This window comes from Osmerus eperlanus, chromosome 10, assembly GCF_963692335.1.
Source record: "Osmerus eperlanus chromosome 10, fOsmEpe2.1, whole genome shotgun sequence".
Taxonomy (NCBI): Eukaryota; Metazoa; Chordata; class Actinopteri; order Osmeriformes; family Osmeridae; genus Osmerus; species Osmerus eperlanus.
The window spans coordinates 14122356-14145882 of NC_085027.1; the positions used below are offsets into that span (position 1 = coordinate 14122356).

The 23527-nt window shown below is 50.3% G+C and overlaps 2 protein-coding genes across 2 annotated transcripts; one reads left to right on the forward strand and one right to left on the reverse strand.

Annotated features, from left to right (window-relative positions):
* Positions 1 to 17: 17 nt before the first annotated feature.
* On the reverse strand, positions 18 to 3943 carry tollip (toll interacting protein). The gene is made up of 6 exons (XM_062471404.1): positions 3686 to 3943; positions 3015 to 3164; positions 2682 to 2864; positions 2360 to 2512; positions 2174 to 2258; positions 18 to 1979 (listed from the first exon to the last, which is right to left on the reverse strand). Exons 1-6 carry the CDS (start codon positions 3716 to 3718, stop codon positions 1744 to 1746), a joined length of 840 nt encoding a protein of 279 aa, XP_062327388.1. The 5' UTR covers positions 3719 to 3943; the 3' UTR covers positions 18 to 1743.
* Positions 3944 to 4136: 193 nt separating this feature from the next.
* Positions 4137 to 21304, forward strand: ext2 (exostosin glycosyltransferase 2). The gene is made up of 15 exons (XM_062472158.1): positions 4137 to 4302; positions 4871 to 5214; positions 5321 to 5544; positions 5761 to 5850; positions 6828 to 6944; positions 7191 to 7398; positions 7822 to 7961; positions 8106 to 8199; positions 11566 to 11697; positions 14888 to 15077; positions 17362 to 17528; positions 18201 to 18344; positions 18702 to 18830; positions 19604 to 19686; positions 20030 to 21304. Exons 2-15 carry the CDS (start codon positions 4900 to 4902, stop codon positions 20166 to 20168), a joined length of 2172 nt encoding a protein of 723 aa, XP_062328142.1. The 5' UTR covers positions 4137 to 4302; positions 4871 to 4899; the 3' UTR covers positions 20169 to 21304.
* Positions 21305 to 23527: the final 2223 nt, after the last annotated feature.

The window sequence follows — 23527 nt, forward strand, 5'->3', positions numbered from 1 at the left end:
ACAAAACACAGACAAACTTTGTAGATAAACACTTTATTTCCACATTTGAAAGAAAACTAATCATACTTAAACAGTTCAGTGTCAATGGGTTGCTGTACAGATATTAGCCAGATTTGAGAACTGTCGTAGCACATGACACTGGTCATGGGATGCAGACCACTGAGCCACATCTCTACAGAGCATGCCATGGGATCACACGATCATGACAGCGATTAGACAACTGAACAGTGCATACCAAGGGATGTAATTCCTTCACTCAGGTATATTACCACATTTCAAACAGAACATACATCTGTAACATACATCCAACAAGAGTGTGACATGATATACGTTCGGGGACAGACAGTTTTATTAAATCAAAAGTGCTTGTGTCTCAGGAAACCAAAAAAAAATGGTTTGTCGATTTTTCTCGAGGTTAATATTCTATGTCAAACAAACTGCAGTGTCTGTACATCTGACACATGGAACATCATGGCTTAAACACAGTCGAATCTTCACTACTACTAAGGAATCACACCGATAACAGCACAGGATATTTCCTTGGAAAAATATATGCACATCTTTGAAGATTAAGCAAATATAAATATCAAATCAAAACCAGAATCAGACCTTTGGCTAAAGGCAACATTCAATACCTCATATTAGCAGATGAAAGTCTCCTCAGGGAAAGGTGACAACTTTTCATTATATGAATAGACAATTTGTTTCAGGGCTGTGTTGAGGCATACCACACCAACAGCAGTATATTACAGCTCACAAGGCGAAGCCAACACACTCAGAGACAAACAGGGAAAATGAGGATGTCATACCTCTGGTAAATTCTCCTCGTACAGATTAGTGCTCATGTCATTCACAACATGTCCCATTGATATCACACCAGGTATAAAAGCTTTTTGGGAATTACTTTTAGAGACACACCCAAGAGCTTGGTGGCAAGAAATTCCTTCCTGTTTATAAACATTGATGAGTACCCGTCTAAACTGTATTTGCCGTTTGAGGCCCTAGCTATTTCAATCAATAGAAATGAAGTGATGTGGTTACATTTCCACAACAGTATCCAATAATTTGTAGACTACCAAACAGGCTATGCACTGCTGATCTGGGGTAGGTTGTTGCCTTCGGGGAATGAGTGACTGAGCACATCTGCATATAAACATCCTCTTTCCCCTCCCAATGTAGGACATACATCTCATATCTTCATAATCATTTATAATATTATTTTCAATATATAGAACTATAAATGTATACCGATATATGTCAAACACAAGTATACAGAGAAGACAGGCCTGGAGCTCCCAACTGGTTAAAGACCAACTGTGCTTTCTCCTGCATGACCAAGCAATGACCAGATAACCTTTCACACCGTCTGGTTCAGTGGAATGAAACACTGAGGCTGTTAAGATGCCACAAACCTCTGTGCGTAAACCCAACTTGGGGTTTGAGTCTGGGTGTGTCACACATTAAGTGTGGAAATGGGCTCTAATCTGTGTGCTGAATGATAGGGATGTGAATGATTTCTACCAGATATAGTACTAATGCGTGACAATTCAGATATAGCCAACAGTATTTTGTAGCTGAGAGAGTGTGGGACAGTTGAGAGCTAGCAGGTCTGAGTGTGTGTGTACAGTCTGTAGGTGCTGGGGGTTGTAGTTCAGTGATGGGCAAATGTTCTGGCCAGCTGGAGACTCCTGCCTGCGCTATGCAGTTGTGACCAGTAGATGGCACCACACTACAGCAGTACCACTACAGCTCCTCAGTCATCTGCAGAAGAGAGTTGATGGCTGCGTCTTTGTTACCCTGCTGAGCCTCAATGACGGTGCGAATCACCTCAGGGTCCAAGTTGGGGAACATATCCTGCAGAGCCTTCAGATCCTCTTCACTGACCGGGGCGCCTTGTGGAGTTACACTGGGAACTGCAGGCATCCCCATGGGCACCCCCATGGGCATCCCCATGCCCTGGTTGTACACTGTGGGGACTCCTGAGAGGAAGGGTTGAGTGAATAAAGGAGAAGGGTTAGCTTTGGTTGTGTGGATTTGCATGTACAGTGCTTACAGGAAAGGTGCTGGTCCATAGCGACGTGGCAAGGGCAATATGGAGGAGTGTGTTACCTGTGGAAAAGCATGTGATCTATGTGGTCTATAAACTTTGTGTATGTGCGTGTGTTCATCTAACCTGATATGGGTACATATCCGACCCCCTGCTGGTAGACAGTGGGCATAAGAACGACAGGCTGAGACATCATACCAGCCGGCACGGACTGGCGATATGACAGAGAGAAAAAGGGCATGAATTGTTATACGTTTTCCAGAAGTCTGGGCCCATCTGGTGTTTGAGCGCACGAGTGTTTGGTGAACTCACAGCAAAGGTCATGACGAGGTTGATCATGCCCTCCTTGTCGTCTCCCTGGCGACCACTGAGGCTGAACCACTCATCGACAACACTGCCCTCCCGCAAGCCCTCAGGGATGGTCACATGTGTCCATGCTATCCTGTCGTCCATTGAAAACGCCCGCTGGAGTAGCACAGAACACCGATGGTGTCAGCTCTATCTATTTCTCTACTGTTACAGAACACCACACAACACATCCACTTCCCTGTTAAGGGACCAGTGACTAGCAACTGAGCTGTTCCAGAAGAATCCCCAAAGGCAGACAACCTTCCCTCTCCCCGCCAGGCCTCACCTCATCAAAGATCTCCAGGTAGAAAGAGTCCACCCCTGGGGGAACCGTACACTGGATCACCTTGTTCCAGCGGGGGTTCTTGGCCCCATTGTGGGCCGTGGGAGTCTCATAGACGGCATAACCCAGGCGGAGCCTACAGTATGGGTCCATACGGGTCATTCCGTAGTTCTTAGCCAGCTTGGCCTGGGGGAAGAAAGGTGTGGTTCAGGATTGACTCAGAGGGCGGCTAATACATTTGACATGAGTACAACCAGAGCTCTATGTCTATGATTCCCTATAATATGTTGTACATTTAGTAAATAAGGCCCTAACGCAATCCCCGGGTCTCCATACCTGCACCACGGTGATGCTGAGCCGTCCCACGGTGCCTATAGACCCGCCATACTGCAGCTGTTGAGCAGCCTGGGCGTCCAAGTGCACCAGCTGCTGCTGATGAGTCGGAGTGATACGCAGGAAATCCTGGGGAAGCTCTCCGATGTACACCTGGTCGTGACACACAGTTAAATACGAGCCATGTAGGACTACTAAAATATGTTAATTAGTAATGGCTTTAAAACCATTCCAAAATATATAACAGTGCAGCTAATGTCTTCATCTAGCTATATATATTTGTCGAGAATGGTAAATATATCCTGTCAAACCAGATCAATAATCCGCCGATTAGCAAATAATCTAGTTAGTTAGCTAGCTAGTGCTAATTTAGCTAGCTACTTCCTTATTACGGTATACTTAGCTAGCCAGCATAGTACAAATTTGTCGTAAGGTTCGGAGTTAGCTAGACGAACGATAACATAGTATGATAACTAGCTATTATTCAAACATACATGTGATGTCTAGAAAGATTATTGGTCTATAGATGGCTGTGAAGGGGTTTAGATTAGTCACTCGAGTTAGCCACAAAGTAGACATGATCTTCAGCTAGCTACGACTAGCACTAACAGAACTCGGAAGCTAACGCATCGGAGTCCACACAACTTCTTGCCATATCCCTTTTACTAACATACCTGTCCTCGCTGGGTGCTAATGGTAGTTGCCATGACGTTCAGACGTGTTTTAATGTCAAAACCCTACAACCGAATATCCCTTTTGATTGTAAATGTTGATGCAATTGACCTGCTACCAATGTAAACAACTGAACAGTCTGGAATGTGCTAGTCCAATCGTGCTATGCCAACAATCCTGGTTTCAAAGATCAGCTGACAGACTGACCTCACTTAACGTATGCCCGTTTTCTATTCCCGGGTTGCCCGGCTGTACCGACATATTTTCATTTAACGTTTTAACAAGATTTTGTGTATATATATATATGTATATGTATAAAAACGAATATGCCAAACACATACTGTAGACACACCCACCTACCCCGTGTTCAACAATATAAATCAAGATGAATTAATAAATAAATACAGTTGTGGAATATTTCGCTATCCACTAGAGGCACTAATCAATGTGTACAGCAGCGCCTCACAACAGTGTGCGAAGAAGTCAGTCAGTTCCGCTAATCTCATCGACACGAAAACATATTTTAGCCAGTCTATGAATCGTCAGGTATTTCTCATTGTCAATTAAGTGGGTATGAATTGATATATTGTAGTGGACTTCTCCCCGGTCAAACGTGAAGGTAAGACACACTGCAGATTAAACTGTACAGCTGAGATTGTTCATCACAGTACGGGTTAGCGAGTGGCTAACTGAAATGCTAGCAAGCCAGCTAAATTATGAGCACAAGCTTCCTTGCTAATAGAAGCATCCGTGTTGAATATTTGAACACGTTTCTAGATTGAATATAAACGATGTGTTCTAGAAATACCTAGCCAATTTTATGTCACCTGAACGTCACTATTATCTTGCTCGCTAGAAAATTGTTGTACAAACAACCATGACCTATAACGATAGCTTGATTGCTAGCTAGCACGGTCTGGTCAGCTCAGCTGCTGTGTTGTCGGCTGTCACTAACCATAACAGTCTTAGCTAGCTTTTGATTTGACGTAAGTGAAGCCAAGTAAAGGGATTGTCATTTCGAATAGGCCTGTTATTGTGGATGTAGTTTGTAAGTTAGCTTGTATCTTCATACCGGAGCAATCCAACTAGTAAATATATTGAGGAAGATAAAGGTGAGGGCAACCAGACAAAGCACAAGACTCTAATATCATATCAAAACTCCCCTAAAATGTTTTCTGTTCTCTTAGTGGTTGATTGGAGTGGAGTCAGACTCAGCATGTGTGCCTCTGGAAAGTACAGTTCACGGGGTCCCGCCTTGATCCCGCGAATGAAGACCAAGCACCGTATCTACTACATCACCCTCTTCTCCGTGGTTCTCCTGGGCCTCATTGCCACTGGCATGTTCCAGTTCTGGCCGCATTCCATCGAGTCCTCTGCAGACTGGAGCCTGGACAAGCGCAGCGTCCATGACTCGCCCCTGGTCCAACTGCCCATCACCTGCCCCATTCCGGAGAGAGGGGACCTCAGCTGCCGCATGCACACCTGCTTTGACGTGTATCGATGTGGCTACAACCCCAAGAACAGAATCAAGGTGGGATCAGTCTTACGTGTTTTATAATGGTCTGTGGGTGGGACCACCAGCTAGAACATAAAGTAGGCCTACGTTTTAAACACTGTTCTTTCCTGTTGTCTGGCAGGTGTACATCTACCCCTTGCAGCGTTTCGTGGACGATATGGGGGTTCCCATCAGCAGCACAGGACTCTCCCGGGAGTACAATGAACTGCTTACCGCCATCTCGGACAGCGACTTCTACACCGATGATGTCACTAGGGCGTGTCTGTTTGTCCCCTCCATAGACGTGCTCAACCAGAACTCCTTGCGTATCCGGGAGACGGCCCAGGCTCTGGCCATGCTGCCTCGGTAAAGACTCACGTCCTGCATAGGTTTATCTTCTTCTTTAGTTTGTCTTTAGTTAGTGACAGTGAAGGGCATCAAGAAGTGTCAAACCCACTCTACATGTGGCTTAAATAGACAGGATTAAGATGTTTTATTGTACTGAACACTACTACTCCCCTCTCACATGAGGTACATTGGGATTCCATCTAAGCCTTGATACCCGTGTCTGTTTGCTGTCAGGTGGGACAAAGGCATGAACCACCTGCTTTTCAACATGTTACCTGGAGGACCTCCCGACTACAACACAGCCTTGGATGTGCCTCGAGACAGGTACAACCACCCACATGCTTCATGCGTGTCAAGTGATCTGAAGTGATCTGGATGACCTGAGTGCTGATGCCTCGAAGTAAATAATGAATGCATATGCATCAACAACCGAATCAGTATTTGACATGGGAATATGGGCTTTGTAGACTGCAGTACCCATCTTTAAAAACAACATTTTTGTATGCATGTAAAGCATGCATACAACACATCTTCTCTGCATTGACGTGCCAAAATGGAATCATGTGCTAAGCTAAAACAATTAAGAATGTATGTCTCTTTTGATTTGGAATCGGGACTATCAAAGCATGAGTTGTTTTTGGAAAAAGTAATTGTTCACTCAGCTTTGTCAAAATATATACGAATTGCAGAGACTGCATTCAAACCACTAGAGGGAAGCATACTGAAGGATTTAGTCTTAACTGCTCTTTCAATATAGGCTGGTTTCATTGGTTGTAGGTTAACAATGTTCCAATGTTTTTCCTTTTTTAACGGACATTTTCTGATACTAGATAATCAGATTCAAATACAATCTGGTATTGAAGCCTACATCAGCCAAGAACCAAAAGGCTATAAGAGACCAAATATCCATGAAAGGTTTCTTGAATATGTGATACCGATGAGCATTGCTTAGGAATAAGATGACCAAACCTGAAATGCGTGCTGCAGGCTATCTGCTCAGAGTGCATGTTTCCCAGCTTGGCTCTTGGCTGCTCTCTGCTCCTGGGTGGAAAAGGTGGGTTTTTACGAACACAGAGCATTGAGACCGTGAACACTTATCTGAAGCTGAAGGGAATTTCCTGGGCTCGTCCAGCTGTGGTCCATTTGGCGTCCGGCCTCATCGGAACCAGCTGTGTGTGTATTTATGTTCCAGGCACTTTATGATCAGCGAGTGAGAGACTCTGTACTTACATGCAGGGAAGACACAATGGGAATTGCAAGGTTCTCCTATAAGTGTGTGTGTGTGTGTGTGTGTCTTTCAGGGCGCTGCTTGCCGGTGGAGGCTTCTCTACGTGGACCTACAGACAGGGTTATGATGTCAGCATCCCAGTCTACAGCCCACTGTCAGCAGACGTGGAGCTGCCCGAGAGACAGCCAGGGTAAGCTCGACTCAAAGCATGTCCCACTCATCGCCTCGTGTGATGGGGCTAGTCAGTCCAGGTCTCTCCAGCACACGGCCAGCTTGTCCCTAAACAGTGATCCAATCCCATCCCCGCCGCGTCTCTCCCCATCTGCTGGAGTCGTGCGCCCGTTCTCCTCGAGGCACGCGCGGTTCTTCCTGGTGGTCTGGATCTCACCTGTTTACCCCCCCCCACCCCCTTCCGCCTTTCGGCCTCCCTCTTTAGGCCTCGGCGCTACTTCATCCTGTCGTCGCAGACGGCCATCCACCGCGAGTACCGTGCCGAGCTGGAGAGGCTGAAGGAGGAGAACGGGGAGGCCGTGCTCCTGCTGGACAAGTGCAGCAACCTCTCCCAGGGGGCGTCCTCCGCCTCGGCCCCCGCCCGCAAGCGCTGCTCCAAGGGACACGCGTTCGACTACCCCCACATCCTTCAGGTACCACCCACGCACGCACACGCCCGAGCCATCCTCTCCTGCAGTCCATCCTCAAGCCCGCAGTGCAGCTTGGCAGAGAATCTCCACTCTGTGTGTGTGTGTGTGTGTGTGTGTGGCGCTAGACCACTGCTGCCTCAGCTCCTATGCACTCGGAGCTCATCTCCAGCCCGTTCATGCCTTGTCTAGACAGGAAGTAGGCTTATCAACGGGGCCTGGTGTTGGAGGGGGTGCACATCTGGGACGCGTCCCACCGTGGTGCCTAGGGGGCCGGAGGTCCATGGAGGGGTGGGGGTGGGGGGGGGGGGTGGTGCTGTCAGTCAGTTGTAACGGTGTCACAGAGTGCGAAGCTAGTTGAAATAGATTAGGTTTGTACAGATGTTATTTTTAAGATGGCTAAACTAAACGTGTGTGTGTGTGTTGTAGGATTCGTCGTTCTGCGTGGTGCTGCGCGGGGCTCGTCTGGGCCAGGCCACCCTGAGCGACGTGCTGCAGGCCGGCTGCGTGCCCGTCATCCTGGCCGACTCCTACATCCTGCCCTTCTCTGAGGTCCTGGACTGGAAGAGGTACGGCCCCCCCCAAGCCAGCCCAGGCCGCTCGCCACCCAAACACACTGCTCTGAAACTGGACTGAAGTGGAACAGGTTGGCTGTCGTTGATTAGGATCTGGATTTTCTTTGTGGAAGAAATTGTTTGTCTTTCTCCGTACAGGGCATCGGTCGTCATTCCAGAGGACAAGTTACCAGAGATGTACACCATCCTGAAGAGTATACCCCACAAGCAGGTGGAGGAGATGCAGAGACAGGTAATGCTCTATATGTATGTGACTTCAGGCGAAAGCATCAATAAAGAAATGTAAATGCCATGGGGATAACGCGCACACCTGGCATCCTGAGAACAGCCCCTCATGCTGCCTTGGTGACTGACACCATACCGTGTGGTTCTCTGCTCTCCGCCTTCCACGTCCGTCTGAATCAGTGTTCGGGGGAATGTGGGCCCTGCTCTGTCAGGTTAACGTGGTGTGAAGAGCAGGTCAGAGGAGCGGAGACACAAACACTCACATTACAGCGCGGTCACCTCAAGACATCCCCCCCCCTCACCTCACCAGAAGGCTGCTCTTCTTTTCTTTTTTTTCTTTTTTTACAACCGACCATTTATTTACCCAATCCGGATCAAAAATACTCTAACAGAGATTCTGCCGTGTTGATTCTAGTTCTTTCTCTCTTCCTCTCCGTGTTCCCTCAATAGCTGGATGGATCCACTCTAAACAGAGGTGAAAGCACCACCGAGAGAGTGGCCCTAGTTCAAGCTGTTTCTCATTCCTTGTATCAACGCCGGTCAATTTACCAATTAGACTAGCCAAACAGACTTGTTAGACCCATAGCTCAGAGACCCACCGGGGGTTGGGTTGCACTAGCCAAGCCTTAAACATGGATCCCTTGTCTGGATGCTGCTAGGGATGGATCTTGAATTCCCTGGTCTGCTCTGTCTTCTCTTGGGGTAGGGGGTGTCTAGTGAGGTGTCTGTTGAGACGGACATAGGGAGGTCTTTATAAAGTGTTTGGTCGTGGGGTGGGTCAGTGTGGGCCGGTGAGGCCTGGGATTGGTCGTGGGGTGGGTCGGTGTGGGCCGGTGAGGCCTGGGATTGGTCGTGGGGTGGGTCGGTGTGGGCCGGTGAGGCCTGGGATTGGTCGTGGGGTGGGTCGGTGTGGGCCGGTGAGGCCTGGGATTGGTCGTGGGGTGGGTCGGTGTGGGCCGGTGAGGCCTGGGATTGGTCGTGGGGTGGGTCGGTGTGGGCCGGTGAGGCCTAGGATTGGTCGTGGGGTGGGTCAGTGTGGGCCAGTGAGGCCTGCTATTGCGTGCCCCTGGCCCCTCCAGGACTGACGGGGAGGGGGGTGTTGAGCCTCAGCCCAGCCCGGTGTCTGTGAGGGTGGGGCGGACTCGTCTGCACACAGGCCCTGCATCTCATCCAGGATTTATGGGGTGGTGCTGGGTCCATTCCATGTCAGGCCTCGCCTGCACACATCTGGAGGGGGACCCCCAACATCCCACCCTGACACATCCCCTTCACTGAACAGTGGGATGACAGAGCAGGTAACCCTCCAGAGACCATGTCTGGCCTCCCTCTACTGTCTGGTCAGGCTTGAAACTCCTGTCAACAGGGCCTTGTGTGCCTGTGTGTGTGGATGCAACCCAACCCCAATTAGGTTTTGCAGAAGTTATTCATTTCACGGAGGCGGTGACAACCACGCAAAATGAAATACAAATGCAATATAAAATCAACTGGAACCAGTCTATATTTACATACATTTGTTGTCTTTCGACAACATGTGCGCTCCGAACGTGCTCACAATTTGAGCCTGTTTCTGTTTTCGAACGTTTGAAACATGAAAATGAAGAACCCTTGATGCTTTTACAAACATTGACCAATAGAGGGCTCTGTGGTTCATAAGTGGTGCAGACTATCATCTCCCAACCATTATCAGCCCAGTTTGCCCTCACTGATGAATAAATACCTATCCAACACTCTTTACACACCACATAGGTCAGTCTGCAAGGCCAGAGGACTGGGTGACTATAGGTCACAGAGGAGACAGACGATCCCAGACTGGCATAGGATTGGGTCGTCAGGACAGTTACCCCCAAGCCATCAGCTGCCTACAAAAACAATCAGGAAGACTAATTGAAAAAAAAAAGTATGGATGTGGTAGTATTCATTTAGTTGACACATTGTGAGCTAAGTGCTAAGCAGCTGCTAGATGTTAGCGGTGGTGAACAGAGTCCTGTCCTACCCAGCGGCTCCCTGCAGCCTACGTTTGTGTCAAACCCCCTCAATAGAAGACATGCAGTCCTTTATCTATCAGCAGGGCCGGAGTCAGTCGTTTTCAATCCCAGGGCTGTCTGGGAGCTCATGGAAGCTTGTCTGAACCCAGCCCAATGGCAGTAGACTGACATTGTGGGAAAGCCAGGAAAAGTGTCTACCAGTAGTCCAGTAAATGTTTATTTAAATATCTTCACGTCGTAAGCTGTTTGCAGATGCAAGTAGATGAGTCCGCAATCGTTGTTACTTATTGTGACCAATAGAATCAGCGTTGTTCGTTGCTAATTGTCACCTCAGCACGTAGGTGATGTGGCCCGAGTACTTGCCAGTGAGCAGGAGAAGAGCAGCGACATGGTTCAGCCCGTCCTCTTCCTCCGCGGCCACTCGGTCTCTTCTTCCCTCCTCATAAAAATTCCTGCAGGCGCTGGGAGGGGGCGGGGGGGCGGGGGGGCCGGGCCTCTGGAGCCGGAGCAGTTTGCTTTCTGCCTCATCCCGGTCGGAAAGGAAACTTTCATCGCCGGCTGATTTATGGGCCGCCGGGATCCCCCCCGAGATTAGAAAGTCTCTCCGAGTACTCCTCACCCCCTTCCATAAAAACACAAGCTGTTTTTGTGTTGTTGTATTTCTCCGGTGTTAAAGGGGGTCGTGGGGAGGGTGTGGTGGGGCAGAGGGGGGGAGGGGTGTTTTGGTCTCACGCTGATGGCACGGTTCTCTCCAATCCCAGCCTTGCAGCAAGCCTCGGTAGGCGCAAAGCCCACCTGCGTCAGCTTGTGGCTCTTGAATAAAGACACTCTTTGCCGACTTCCCACAGTATTTGGAATGGACTAGTCTTCCCTGGAGCTGGCCCGGCTCTCTGTCCATCAAACCCATCAGAGAGCCGGGCGTCGTGGGGCCGGTCAGAAGATGCTGGGGAGAGGAGGCTGCTGGGCAGGTCACAGTGGCATGGCGCCTCCTGGTTGGAGATGGGGCTGTTTCAGGCATCATTAACTCTTACTGGCTCCTCTCTCCCCTCCCCCCCTTCCACCACCCCTTGAAGTTCCCTCAGGGAGCCGGATGGCAGGGCAGGGAGGCTGGGGGGTCAGGGGGCTGGACCGGAGCTGGGGCTGGGCCTGGTTGTGGTGGCCAGATGTGGAGATGTCTTCTGCTGGGGTTGTAGTATCGTGACACCTGCATGAAGGATGGGTCAGGGCCTCCACCCCTGTCCTGGTCAAGTTCACAAGAACCTACTCCTCTCACCTGGACTAACCCATCCTCCTCTCTCTCGTTCCAATTCCAAATCATGTTATGACAAGGTTTCCTGGGTATTGCTTTTTAGTGTGAGTGGTAACCACAGTGTTTTTCTTTTCCTCAGGCACGGTGGTTCTGGGACGCGTACTTCAGCTCCATGAAGGCCATTGGCATGACAACGCTCCAGATCATCAACGACCGCATCTACCCGTACGCTGCCCGCACCTACGAGGAGTGGAACAACCCTCCTGTCGTGGTTCGTACTCCCCGCCCAGCCGCCTCAATCACGTTAGACGGATGAAATTCCCCAACCTACTATGTCTATCACGCTATGTCAGCCCTGGCCTGGACTCTTGCCTCTTGGCTCCACCTGTGACAGCGTGGTTATATATTTGACTGTGGTGAACCGCTCATTCCTGGAGGAGACGGGAGCTGTGTTTAGTGTAGCTGGTCTGCAGTCTGGTATGGACCTGGCCAGCAGTATGGATCTGCCCTGAGTGACGGGTATGACAGTTCCCTCATCATTCTTAAAGGGGAGGGGGATAGCTCAGTGGTTAGAGCACTGCGGGTCAGGAGGTTATGGGTTCAACATCTCCCCTGTGCTGTAATCTGCTTTGGAGAAAAGGCTGTTAGGATTCGGATTAGATTGTTCTGAGGGAGCATGGCAGGCCGGGCCTGCCTCTAACCCTGCCTCGCCTCGCCTCAGTGAGCAGCCTGCTCTGAAACAGCCAAAGAGTCCCAGTCAGCAGATTTCTCACTGGGAGGATGCCTCCAGTGTGGTGAGAAATCTGTTCCTGCATGTTTCAATCATTCTGTGTGTGTTGCTGTGTTTGTGTCAGAATAGTCTTGGAAGGGGGGGTGGGGGGGGGGTGGTTGTGTGCTGTGTGCCTGTGGTTGGTGGAGTGTGTGGGGATGCAGACATCCTGGCTGAGTGGCCACCTCTCAGGGGCTGTTAATCAGCCCAGCCTTCCTTCCCCAAAGGCTGCACACTCTGCCCCTCCTCCACTGGGTGTGTGTGTTTTGTGTTGGTGTGTGTGTGTGTGTAGAGGGCATTAGGCATGCAAAGGGAGTTGGACTATGCTCGTCTGAACCTCTCGCAGTCTGTCTTCAATAGGGTGACTGACACTTGGGAGTGTCGGTATAACTCAAAGCAGCCTAGGGGTTCCAGGTCTTAACGGCATGCCAGGCCAGCCCATGGCTCAAAGCAGGTGTCACTTGTTGTCTGAGCAGGTACAGAGGGTTCCGCTTGACAGCCGTCAGCATCACTCAGGGCTCCAGGCCCAGCCCTGGCCCTGGCTCTGGCTGGGACCAGGCCCTCAGGAGCAGGATTGGCCGGGCGGACGCAAAGGCTTCGGCCGTTCCACTGTTCGCGTTCCACTCTCGGCGTATCCAGTGGAAAGACGTCAGGAGGAATTGGAACGGAGCACTAAATAAATCAAGCCTTACCCCCTTTCCCCCTCCCGCTCTCCTGTTCGGCATCCTTCAGGGTTGTAATTGGAAGCACATTTCACGCAGGCTCCGCTGGTGCCTGGAGATGGTCCGTCGAGGCAGTAGGGACAGGCTGCTTGTTGTTCAGCAGCAGAGGTGTGCATAGCTGGCAGGCATGCAGCCATTAGCCTGCATTCCACCGTTGTGGTCTTTTTTTTCAGCAGCTAGCTAATGACGCGGGGCTTCCGATATATCACCACAGTGACGGATAAGAGAACCGCACACAGTAAGACTCGACCGCGATTCGGTCGTTCTCACAGACGTGTTGAGGTGAGGCCGCTGTAGTGTGGAGCTCCACGTTCTCGTTTGACGTGCAGAGAGAAACGCAACCAACCGGCGAAACTGGTTCGTACTAATTAACATCGAAGTGGTGGCTTTCTTTCATCTCGTTCCCTCCGCCAGACAAATGACTTAAGTGGTGCCTGTCCTCCTTTTATGTCTCTCGCCGCTGTGTGTCACCGTGTTAGTTTAATTATTTCCCCCCTCTGCCTGTATGTCAGTGTCAGAACAACCACCAGGAAGTTTCCACTTGCCAGTAAAGAGGGTTTTTTACTGGCTGAGGCCCGACTGATGTCGGGTGTCGAGGGGAAAGCGCGTGGGCCCGTGTTGACGGACGGCCGCCAGCGAGCCACCAGGCCTGTCTGTGGTCACCTGACACAGCTGGGCGGGAGCAGAGACGAGGGCTTACTTCAAGGCGGCCGCAGGTTTACATTTAACGCGCGGAAAAACCTGCTGAAGAAAGCCGAGCGGGTCTGTGTTCTGTGGCGTGTGGGGGGTCTTTGAGACGGTGGATGAAGCCAACACTGGGTTTGGTTTATTAGTTGATATTACTTTTGTAGAGCTCAGTCGTTAATGAAGGGTGTAAAACCAGTTTGTCCCACCCGTAAGCCCACTACTGCTCCCGAGGCAATGAGTTTTGCCATTTTGTTGTTATCAATGTGTGCAAAATACACATTTAGGTAGCTGCACTATAATGTGTATTATGTTAGCCCCAAGACCTGGCCTGAGGTTTTTATTTGCCTTTAAAATTCCTGTGTTTGTGTGTGTGACCGTGTGTGTGTGTGACCGTGTGTGTGTGACCGTGTGTCGTCCAGCATCAGAGAGCTCTCGCATTGCCAGTATTTCTTTTACAGTGTTACATGATCTACGCTCAGCTCATGTGCATCTTCCAGAGTTTATGGACCGTTTAAAAAAAAAAAAAAGAAAGATGGCCAGGACTAGGAGCCAAGCTCCCCCTATCCCACTTCCTCCCCCTCTCCAACACTCTCCCTTCACCCTCTCTCCCCTTCCATCCTCCTATCTTCCCCCTCTCCCCTCCCCCTCTCCCTGTCTCAGTGCTCATCTGGACCCCTGCTGTCGATGGCTCTGACCAGTTCCACAGCCCTGTGATGGAACACCACTCTTTACAACATCCCCCGAGCAGCCAGAGGCACCGTGACGGACTCTTGAGAGCCCTTCCTCCACAGCTCCCTTATCTTAGTCAGGACCCAGCACTCTCCAGGCCTGCCTGCGGGGAGCCGGCCAGCAGCCTAGCCTCTCTCTTGATCGGCCTCCTCTTTGCTCATTTTCGTCTCTCTCTCTGTCGCTGTCTGTCCGTCTGTTTCTACCTCTCGCTTTCCTCTCTCTCTCTTTTATCCCTCTCTCTTTCTTTCAAGTTACGGCTACTGCTGTTGGGTTTTTACGGTGTGCATGGGGTTTCAGGTCACTTCTCTCTGGGTGCCTGGCATCTCCGTGTCTGACTGTGAATCTTTGAAAGGCATTAATAAGTGATTCCTGCTCCCTCGTAAAACCCCTCGCCTGGAAATCACCGCGGGCCACCTCGCTGCCCGCTTAAGTCACGGAAAAGCCGATGCCGGGATGGCGTAGACTCGAGGCTCGACCCCGGTGCTTGTTGGAGCGAGCGTGTTGTGTGGAACCCGCAGGCTGACGCATCCGTTTGTGTGTTTTGTTCCCTGCAGAAGTGGTCGAGTGTCAACAGCCCCCTCTTCCTGCCCCTCATCCCCCCGAGGCTGCCCGGCTTCACGGCCGTGGTGCTGACCTACGACCGCATCGAGAGCCTCTTCAGGGTCATCACGGAGATCTCCAAGGTGCCCAGTCTGGCCAAGCTTCTGGTGGTGTGGAACAACCAGAACAAGAGTCCTCCGGAAGGTGATCTTCAAACACAATAGACCAGCAACCCCCCCCCCCCCCTCCCTCCCCCCTCCAGCCCAGTCTCAACTGCGAGATAACCCAGTTTCAGTGTTGGCCTCGGAGTGGCTACCTACCTAGGAAGACTCTCATCCCACGTTGAATATGTGCTCCTTCAGTCGTTTTCCTCTCTGTGTGGAGAGAGTTGGCAGAACCATACTCGCACACACAGTGGGGAAAGTGGCTGAATGGTCCTTGTCAAGTTTTTATTTTTCTCTTTTATGCCATGGTGGTTTTTAGCGCCTAGAGCAGCTCCTGATGCACAACAGATGAGTGATAACGGAGAGATGAGCCAAACCCCTCTCTCTCTCTCTCTCTCTCTCTCTCTCTCTCTCTCTCTCTCTCTCTCTCTCTCTCTCTCTCTCTCTCTCTCTCTCTCTCTCTCTCTCTCTCTCTCTCTCTCTCTCTCTCTCTCTCTCTCTCTCTCTCTCTCTCTCTCTACCTCTGTCTCTACCTCTGTCTCTCTCTCTACCTCTGTCTCTCACTCTCTCCTCTACCCCTCACACTCTGTCTCTACCTCTCACTCTCCATCGCTCTCTCTCTCTACCTCTCACTCGCGCTCTCTCTCTTTACCTCTCTCACTCTCACTCACTCTCTACATCTCACTCTTTCTCTCTACCACTCACTCTCTCTCTCTCTCTCTCTCTCTCTCTCTCTCTCTCTCTCTATACCCCTCTCTCTCTCCCTCTCTCTTTCTCTCTCACACACTCTAGGTCTCCATCTCTCTCTTTCCAGAAGGTTAGACAGTGAAAAGGCCTGACATGCTCCACTCTGCAGCCAAATCTCCCCTGACTCTGCTCTGGCCTGAAAAATAGGATGAAACCAGAGTAGCTCAGTGTGGCAAGTGGCTGTCAGTAGGAAAACGGAAAACACAACACCGTGAAATTGTAACGTTAGTATCGCTGGAGAGCTACCCCCTTTCGCTGTGCAGTCAATTCACCTCACCTGGACATGTCAACAACACTCTGTCTCTCTCTCTCTCTCTCTCTCTCTCTCTCTCTCTCTCTCTCTCTCTCTCTCTCTCTCTCTCTCTCTCTCTCTCTCTCTCTCTCTCTCGCTCAGTCTTGCCCAGCCAGAATAATCGCCGAAGACGATTCACAACGGCAGCAGCCCATCCTCTTCAGCTCTCTGTCCATCAGCCTGCTCCATCTCTTCTCTGAAGGGTCATTTAAAGCCCATTAGGGATGTGGCAGACTCGCCCTAATATGAACCGTTATTAACTATGTCCTGGGCTCTAACGACTCCCCTTAACGAGGCGATTAGCCGGGGGGCTGTTTATGGAGGCCCTTAGCACTGACAGCTCCGCGGAGGGATCTCTCTTCCCTCAGCGGACGAGGCTGCTAATGGAACAAAGCGCTCGGGCCCGTTTGAAGTGGCCTCTAATGGCCCCAGACTAGCCTTTTGATTAGAGGCGTGAGCCCAGCCTGGCTTGAGCTTTGTGACCCATTAGAGTTAACAAGGAGCCGGGCGGAGGCTGGGGCTGAGGGGGGGGGGGGGGTGTTAGCGTGGGCCGCTCTGGCCCAGGACTTCCTCCTCATCCTCGACGCTGCCTGACTCGACTCTGGGAGCCGCCGCCTCCTCAGACAGGTCGGCCTGTTTGACAGTTTAACAAGGAGCTGCCGGCAACAAGGAGTCTTCCATTATTTGTGTTTATTTCTCTCTATTTATGTTTGTCGTTGGTGTGCCCTCTGTGGACCACTCTGTTAGGTACGACGGGTGTTTTTTATTTGTACTCGTTTTGTGCGTTGTAAGAGAGCTCTCCCCCGCTGTGTTCTCCAAAGACGTCTGGAAGAAAACCGTCGCAGGGAGAACAGAAAGAGAAGAAAATCCACACATATATTACTCCAGTCTTCGGATGACAGTGGAGTCGTCAGCCCTGTCAGGCAGCCTCGCGGGCCCCAGTTCCAGGCTTAACGGGGTGACACATCTCGTGCCATCTGTCTCTCCGTGCTGTGGACCCATCCCAAGCTCCTAAAACTCGCCTCTGAAAAAGCCGACTGTTGCTCTGCCTCGACAAGAATGCCACTGTGGTCAGACGTGAACGTTTTTACTGCGCGAGCTGGCGCTCGTTTTCCACAGAGGACGCCATCTTCAAATGTCTCCCTCGGTTCGAAACTCGACTTTTCACTGCGCTCCCGAAAGCGCAGTGAAATGTTTGACCTTCTAAAAGTCGGTCGGCGGTAATTGCCCGCAGTGAGTCAGTGCTGTGAGTCATGCCGTCTCGCTTCCTCCTGTGTCTCCGCAGAGTCTGCCTGGCCCAAGGTGGCCGTGCCCCTCAAGGTGGTCCGCACCAAGGAGAACAAGCTGAGCAACCGCTTCTTCCCCTACGACGAGATCGAGACGGAGGCCGTGCTGGCCATAGACGACGACATCATCATGCTGACGTCCGACGAGCTGCAGTTTGGATACGAGGTGAGAAATCCCCCCCCCCAAAAAAAATAAATAAAAAATAAAATATTCCGCCTTGACGATGACGAACGATCACTTTCCATTCATCTTCTCCCTCTGACGGGAGGTAATGCCGGCCCACTTAGAGCTGATCCCCCCCGAGTTTAAAGTCATCCCGGCCGATTAGGCCCCAGCCTTGCAGCGGAGGGCCTGGTGGTGGAGAGGTGTTTGATGTGTGAGGGATGGTGACAGCTCGGAGCTGATGTTGTCCATGCCTTCGGCCTGGCCCGCCACTCACCTGAAGCCATTTAGAGCCTATTGAGGCAATTGAGGAGCGTTTTTGAAGATAATTACATCAAATGAGAGGCAGCCTGCTGTGGAGAAGGCTGTCTGGCTGTGCGTCGAGGAGTCTCTCTGGGCTGGCTGCCGGGGTCTGAGCTCCGGCATCCCAGCCGGTCTCCCCGAGAGATCCAAGACTAACAGAGAGCCTGTAGCTCTTATGATTAGCTATGATTCCCCAGGGATCATTCTGCGTCTGCTTTCATGTCTATGAATAAGGGTTACGATGACGGCTCTACATGAAGGTTCTGTCTCCTGGCCAACTCCGGTCCATGTGGCCGAGGTTCTCCGTTTTGCAGCTACCCTCCACGTCTGGCCTGTGTTGGCCCTGACCTGTCCCTCTGCCGTCCCCTGCAGGTGTGGAGGGAGTTCCCGGACAGGCTGGTCGGCTACCCGGGCCGCCTGCACCTGTGGGACCACGAGATGGGCAAATGGAAGTACGAGTCGGAGTGGACCAACGAGGTCTCCATGGTGCTGACTGGTGCCGCCTTCTACCACAAGGTACGCCGGGAGCCTCTGCCTCGCTTCCTGTGTGTGGGGGGCTCTGGAGCACAGACTAAAAGGATGGATGAGAGGGGAGGGGGAGGAGGAGGAGGAGGACAGGAGTTCAGTCATAGGTGAAAGGTTATCTCATCGTCTCTCTACTGCCCGTACGCCGACGCAAAGCTAATCTCAGGGATGTTTACTTCAAAGGGATATTTGACCATGGCAGAGCTTGCTAGGTTAGTTAACATGTTTTGGCACAGCAAATGTGTCCCGAGTTTGTTGACTCTGCGTTTTTTGCTATGTTTTGTCTGCATTGCGACGACCTCCGCTTCTGGTTCTTGATATTATCTTGTTTTTCTTTTCCCCTCCCAGTACTTCAACCACCTCTACACATATAAGATGCCAGGAGACATCAAGAACTGGGTGGACGCTCATATGAACTGCGAAGACATTGCAATGAACTTCCTGGTCGCCAACATCACCGGCAAAGCCCCAATAAAGGTACTGTTCACCGTACAGTCGCACACAACCGAAAACCCGAAGCCCCAAGCCACGGTTTTTCACCGTGCATACCTCAGCGGGGGGGAAAATAAATCTCCAGACTTCTTAACAGCAGAGCAGGAGACGGGGCAGAGCGCGGCTGTTCTGACCGCCCCAGCGCCTGTCTTGGATCAGTTCTCACCCGGCAGTGTCCCTCCCCAACCGCCCCCCAACCTCCCCTCAGACTGACCATGTCCAGGTGCAGAGGCAGCAGCCAAAGCCCAGCATTAACCTCCCTTATCTGGGTGTCACTCACTGCCACTCCCACTCCCACTATGTTTTCCTTAGCTCACCAGGGCTCAAACACACACACACACACTGCTGTTAAGACATCACCCTCGCCTACTCGCTTCCCCGGGGCATGCACAGGCACCCACCCCCGACCCCACAAAGACACATATCTCAGACACACACACACACACACACATAGGTCTGTAGTCTTCTGCATGTGGTTAGCTACTGGGGGAGGCAAGGGGGAGTAAGACAGAGGAAAGCCATACATCAACCCTTTTAATGAGCTTCCAGCCTCCCCCTCCCCCCCAACTTCATTGAGCTTTGACCAGCATCAGCACTGGACTGTTGTAGGGGCATTAGTTATTTAGACACGTCTCCACATCACCATACATATATCAGCACACAGAGGACTGCAGGAAATGAAGTTTCTTAGCTGGGAACATGAATTGCCAGTCGGGCGACAAGCCAGACTGTAACATGTGCTCTTACCGTCCTGTCAGGTGACACCCAGGAAGAAGTTCAAGTGTCCAGAGTGCACGGCCATCGATGGGCTGTCACTGGACCAGACACACATGGTGGAGAGGTACGAACCCGCACGCTCAAGCACACGCTCACTGACATCATGGACATGGGGGGGTGTACTGTACACTCTGGGACGTCGGCTCAGACTGTGTGCGGGGCTCAGTCAGAGGGGGCTCGATGAGGCAGGTTCCAGTGGTCTGAGGTTTGGTCGATTGTAGTGTTCAGAGGAATTCTTTCGTACGTTTGTTTACTTCTGTTCGCTGTGTTCTTAAATACCTCCACCATCGTGTTTCGAAGGCGTTACAAAGCGAGCATTTCCCATGCAAAGTATTCATCCTGTATTCTATGCGTTTGAGAGACAAACGTTGATCCAAGCGTTCGATTTGCTCCGTCCCTCTCTCCAGGTCCGAGTGCATCAACAAGTTTGCGTCGGTGTTTGCCACCATGCCTCTGAAGGTGGTGGAGCACCGGGCCGACCCGGTCCTCTACAAGGACGACTTCCCCGAGAAGCTCAAGAGCTTCCCCAACATCGGCAGCCTGTGACCGGGCACAGCCGTGGACCCGTTCCCCCTGACAACCAGACAGGCGTACATACTGTATATAATGATCTCCTTTCCAAGACTCGCTCTCCCCAGGGCCACTGACCATCCCTGGAGTCGGCGCCGCGGCTGGTGTGTTTGGACTTGCGGGAGCTTGTAGGGTTGTGTTGCTGCTGAGGGATGGAATGACTGAGCAGACACTGGCCTTGAATCCTGGCTACACTATCGGCACTTGTGTAGATCTAACGGGATTGGATTCAACTGTACAGCTGTTAGCCTCCTCTTGGCTAATGTAGGTTACTACCATGCTTGTATGCATCTTATCCTTGTAGGTCCACTCATAGTAATAGGAGGTGCCCCCCAATCCTCCACCCCCCCTTCTGCCTAAGGCCCTATGGGCTACTTGGCTGTACTGGGATGTGTGTGTATATTGACCCCAATGATGTTGGCTGTCCTACTGTAGCATGGGGAGAGTCAGCCACACTGCCTTGTTCAGGTTAGTGTACAGAACCGCTAGCTTAAGTGTTTGTGTGATGTTTTGACAACCTGTAGAGATGCTATAGCTAGAGTCATTTATCACTAACTGTGTCAACATTTCTTTTAATGTATTTTGTAAAACAAAACACTTGACAGGTCATTTGGGTTATTTCAGGGGATATGTCGTGTGCTTGCTGCACACAACTGTACTGTCAACTTAGTCTCTAATTAGAAGACTTCATTACTGGGGCTTGAGTATGTTTCTGCAAAGTAATGCTCTTTGACGAGAACCACTTAGTATTTGGTTGTTGAAAGGAACTCGGCGCATTGTTTGCGATTTACTCTAAATGATTACTGGAGCGTTCTATTGAGATGCCTCTGCTTGTCCCGCTCAATATCCAGGTGCACTACTGTGGGATCACTACCAAGACTGGACCTTTCTGACTCACTGGTAACAGGTCGTTCCATAACAACATTGTTGTTTTCCTTTCATTTTAAACTTTTGTATGGTTTTGAGTAGTATTTTCTAGGTATTGTCATACCATTTAATTTTTTTTAAAGGATGTCATTGTTTGTTTTTATTTCCCTTTTTTTACTTTCCGAAGGAACAATGGCTGTGATGAAAAATGAGGCTTCAAAATAAAGATCTATTGTAAAATATGAGGACTTTGTAAAGAAATGGTCTGAATACAGATGAATAAAGACCATGGTGTTTGTGGCAGTCTTAAACGGTCGTCTTTTTAGCTCACTCATGGGCTTGGGGTATCAAGCAATGCGTTGTGTGTTTGGGTCAGAAAGACAGAAGGACGTTCTCCATGCTGATACCCTGGGAGGGTGGCGTGTTGGCCAGGTCCTACATCGCTATCGGCCTAGCTGTTGGTGTGCTGCTCCACTGTTTAGCCTGGCCTGTCACCTGTTGTTAATATCCACTCCTTAATCCACTCTGCACAATGTCAGCAGTTCAAAAGGGCGCTGTTAGTATTTTTGTCCACTTCAATTAGGGGAACATTCTTGTGGGTTTCGCGATCTCATTTCAGCGCTTGTGTCCCTTCAAAGGAACTGACATACAGAAGGATTTATATGTGGGCCTAAACATGAGTGACACATTAACTGTGAGGTGTGCTAGGTGTAAGCAAGTAGAAATGGAAAAAAAGATTCCAATGCAGTGTAAGTGCAATAACTTACTGTACTTTAATAGCACACAAAAATACATGAGATATGGAACACGAGTAAAAGTATATCAACGTCAAAAAGCCATACAATGTAGCTTTAAGCTAACTGAAACCTCTGAAAACACTACATACACTGGTTCATAGCTAACTCAAAAAACACAAAAACAATTCTTTTCATCAAATTAGTAACATTTGCAAAGGTCTTAACATTGTAAATCAATCCAATTTACATAGAATTTTACATGCACACACAAAAAAAAAAACATTTATATTATAATTATCATTTTACTTCAATTGCCCTGCTTCAGTAGTATTCGAAAATGAAAGAGGGTGGTGTGACATCATCATTGAGGGATGGAGCCTTGCAGGCTACAGCAAGGAGAGCCTGTGTACATGACTGCTTCTCAATACTGCTTCTTAGAACAATTTGATCATTCAGGCCCTCAGGCCCTAGCTATGCCTTGATATATGGTAGGTAGAGAGTTACAAAATATATTTACATATCAGTCTGTTGGTCTTCCTTGAAGACTTTGTATCAGATCGCTTTTTTCTGCCTCTGAAAACCTTGATCTTTAAGTAATCCGTTAGCATATTCAATAAGCCCAGGACTGCCTACAGACAATGAGAGATTGAGTCCATAAATAAAACTTACACAAATGCATGCGAGAACAGAAATGTATGCAAACAGGAGTGAAAACTATAAAGAGAATCTGAATGTCAACCTGAGCCGTGAAGTCTTCTGTTAGCTCTTTCTAGTCGGTCATCAGTCTATTAACTCAACCGGTCAGTCAGACAGTCAAAAACAGACAGGCCAACAAGGACCATAGCAACCCAGTCACAGCCGTCTCGGTCTATTCTGTCACACAATCCCACATTCCCTCAGCCCACAGATGTCTGGGTGTTAATTAAAAAGCCTAGCTAGTGGACTGTCCATGCGGCTGTGCCTGCAGGCCTCAGGGCCTGGGGGTCTTGGGGCCTGGGGGTCTTGGGGCCTGGGGGTCTTGGGGCCCGGGGCCGAGGCCCTGGGCCGGGGGAGGGAGGGAGGCTGAGCCAGCCTGCGTTAGAGAGCCCTGTACAGTGTGGGGGCTTCTTTGAAAGCGGAGCCATGACAGCTGAGGGGAAGCGTATGCGAGGCATGTTTGTTTTGCATTTACCCCCCGAGCACAGCTGTGTGGACTGTCCTTTTCCCAGAACGCCGGAACGCTGAGGCCCAACCACAGCTCGTCCTCCCAGCAACCTCTCAGCGCGGCCGGGGCCAGGGCCTCAGTGTCCAGGCCTCAGGAAGAAGGCACCCCCCAGGTCTTAGAGTCAGTCTCTGTAGTCTAGTCAGCAGCATGGGCAAAGATTTATATCTGATTGTCATGTAAAACTAACTTGAATCTGTAATTAATGTGAAAGAATTATGGCCCATCCTTGTACTGATATTCTGACAGGTCAAACTCAACATCCTGGTTCAAACTCATAACTACCTGGAGGTGGATAGGGCCCTCAATGTGGTTCAGGTTAAGAAATTAGAGATGGTCTCTCAGCTTGAGGTGCTTGTGGGTATCAGGTTCCATACCAGATCTAAAAAAGCTTTTTGCTTTGACTTGATCAAAATCGGACCTTGGAGAAACAGAGCGCCTGTAACACAGAACATGGTGGAGCACGCTTTCTATGTCTGTCACAGCTGCACATCGTGACACAGAACAATTGAAGGCACAGATGTTGATTT

Coding starts and splice junctions, on each gene's coding strand:
- tollip (XM_062471404.1), bottom strand. CDS start 3,718: ATGGCAACTACCATTAGCACCCAGCGAGGACAG. Junction 2,513..2,681: donor ACCTGGAGATCTTTGATGAG/GTGAGGCCTGGC, acceptor GTGCTACTCCAG/CGGGCGTTTTCAATGGACGA. Junction 1,980..2,173: donor CGGATATGTACCCATATCAG/GTTAGATGAACA, acceptor CCTTCCTCTCAG/GAGTCCCCACAGTGTACAAC.
- ext2 (XM_062472158.1), top strand. CDS start 4,900: ATGTGTGCCTCTGGAAAGTACAGTTCACGGGGTCCCGCCTTGATCCCG. Junction 5,545..5,760: donor GCTCTGGCCATGCTGCCTCG/GTAAAGACTCAC, acceptor GTTTGCTGTCAG/GTGGGACAAAGGCATGAACC. Junction 17,529..18,200: donor AGCTGCAGTTTGGATACGAG/GTGAGAAATCCC, acceptor CGTCCCCTGCAG/GTGTGGAGGGAGTTCCCGGA.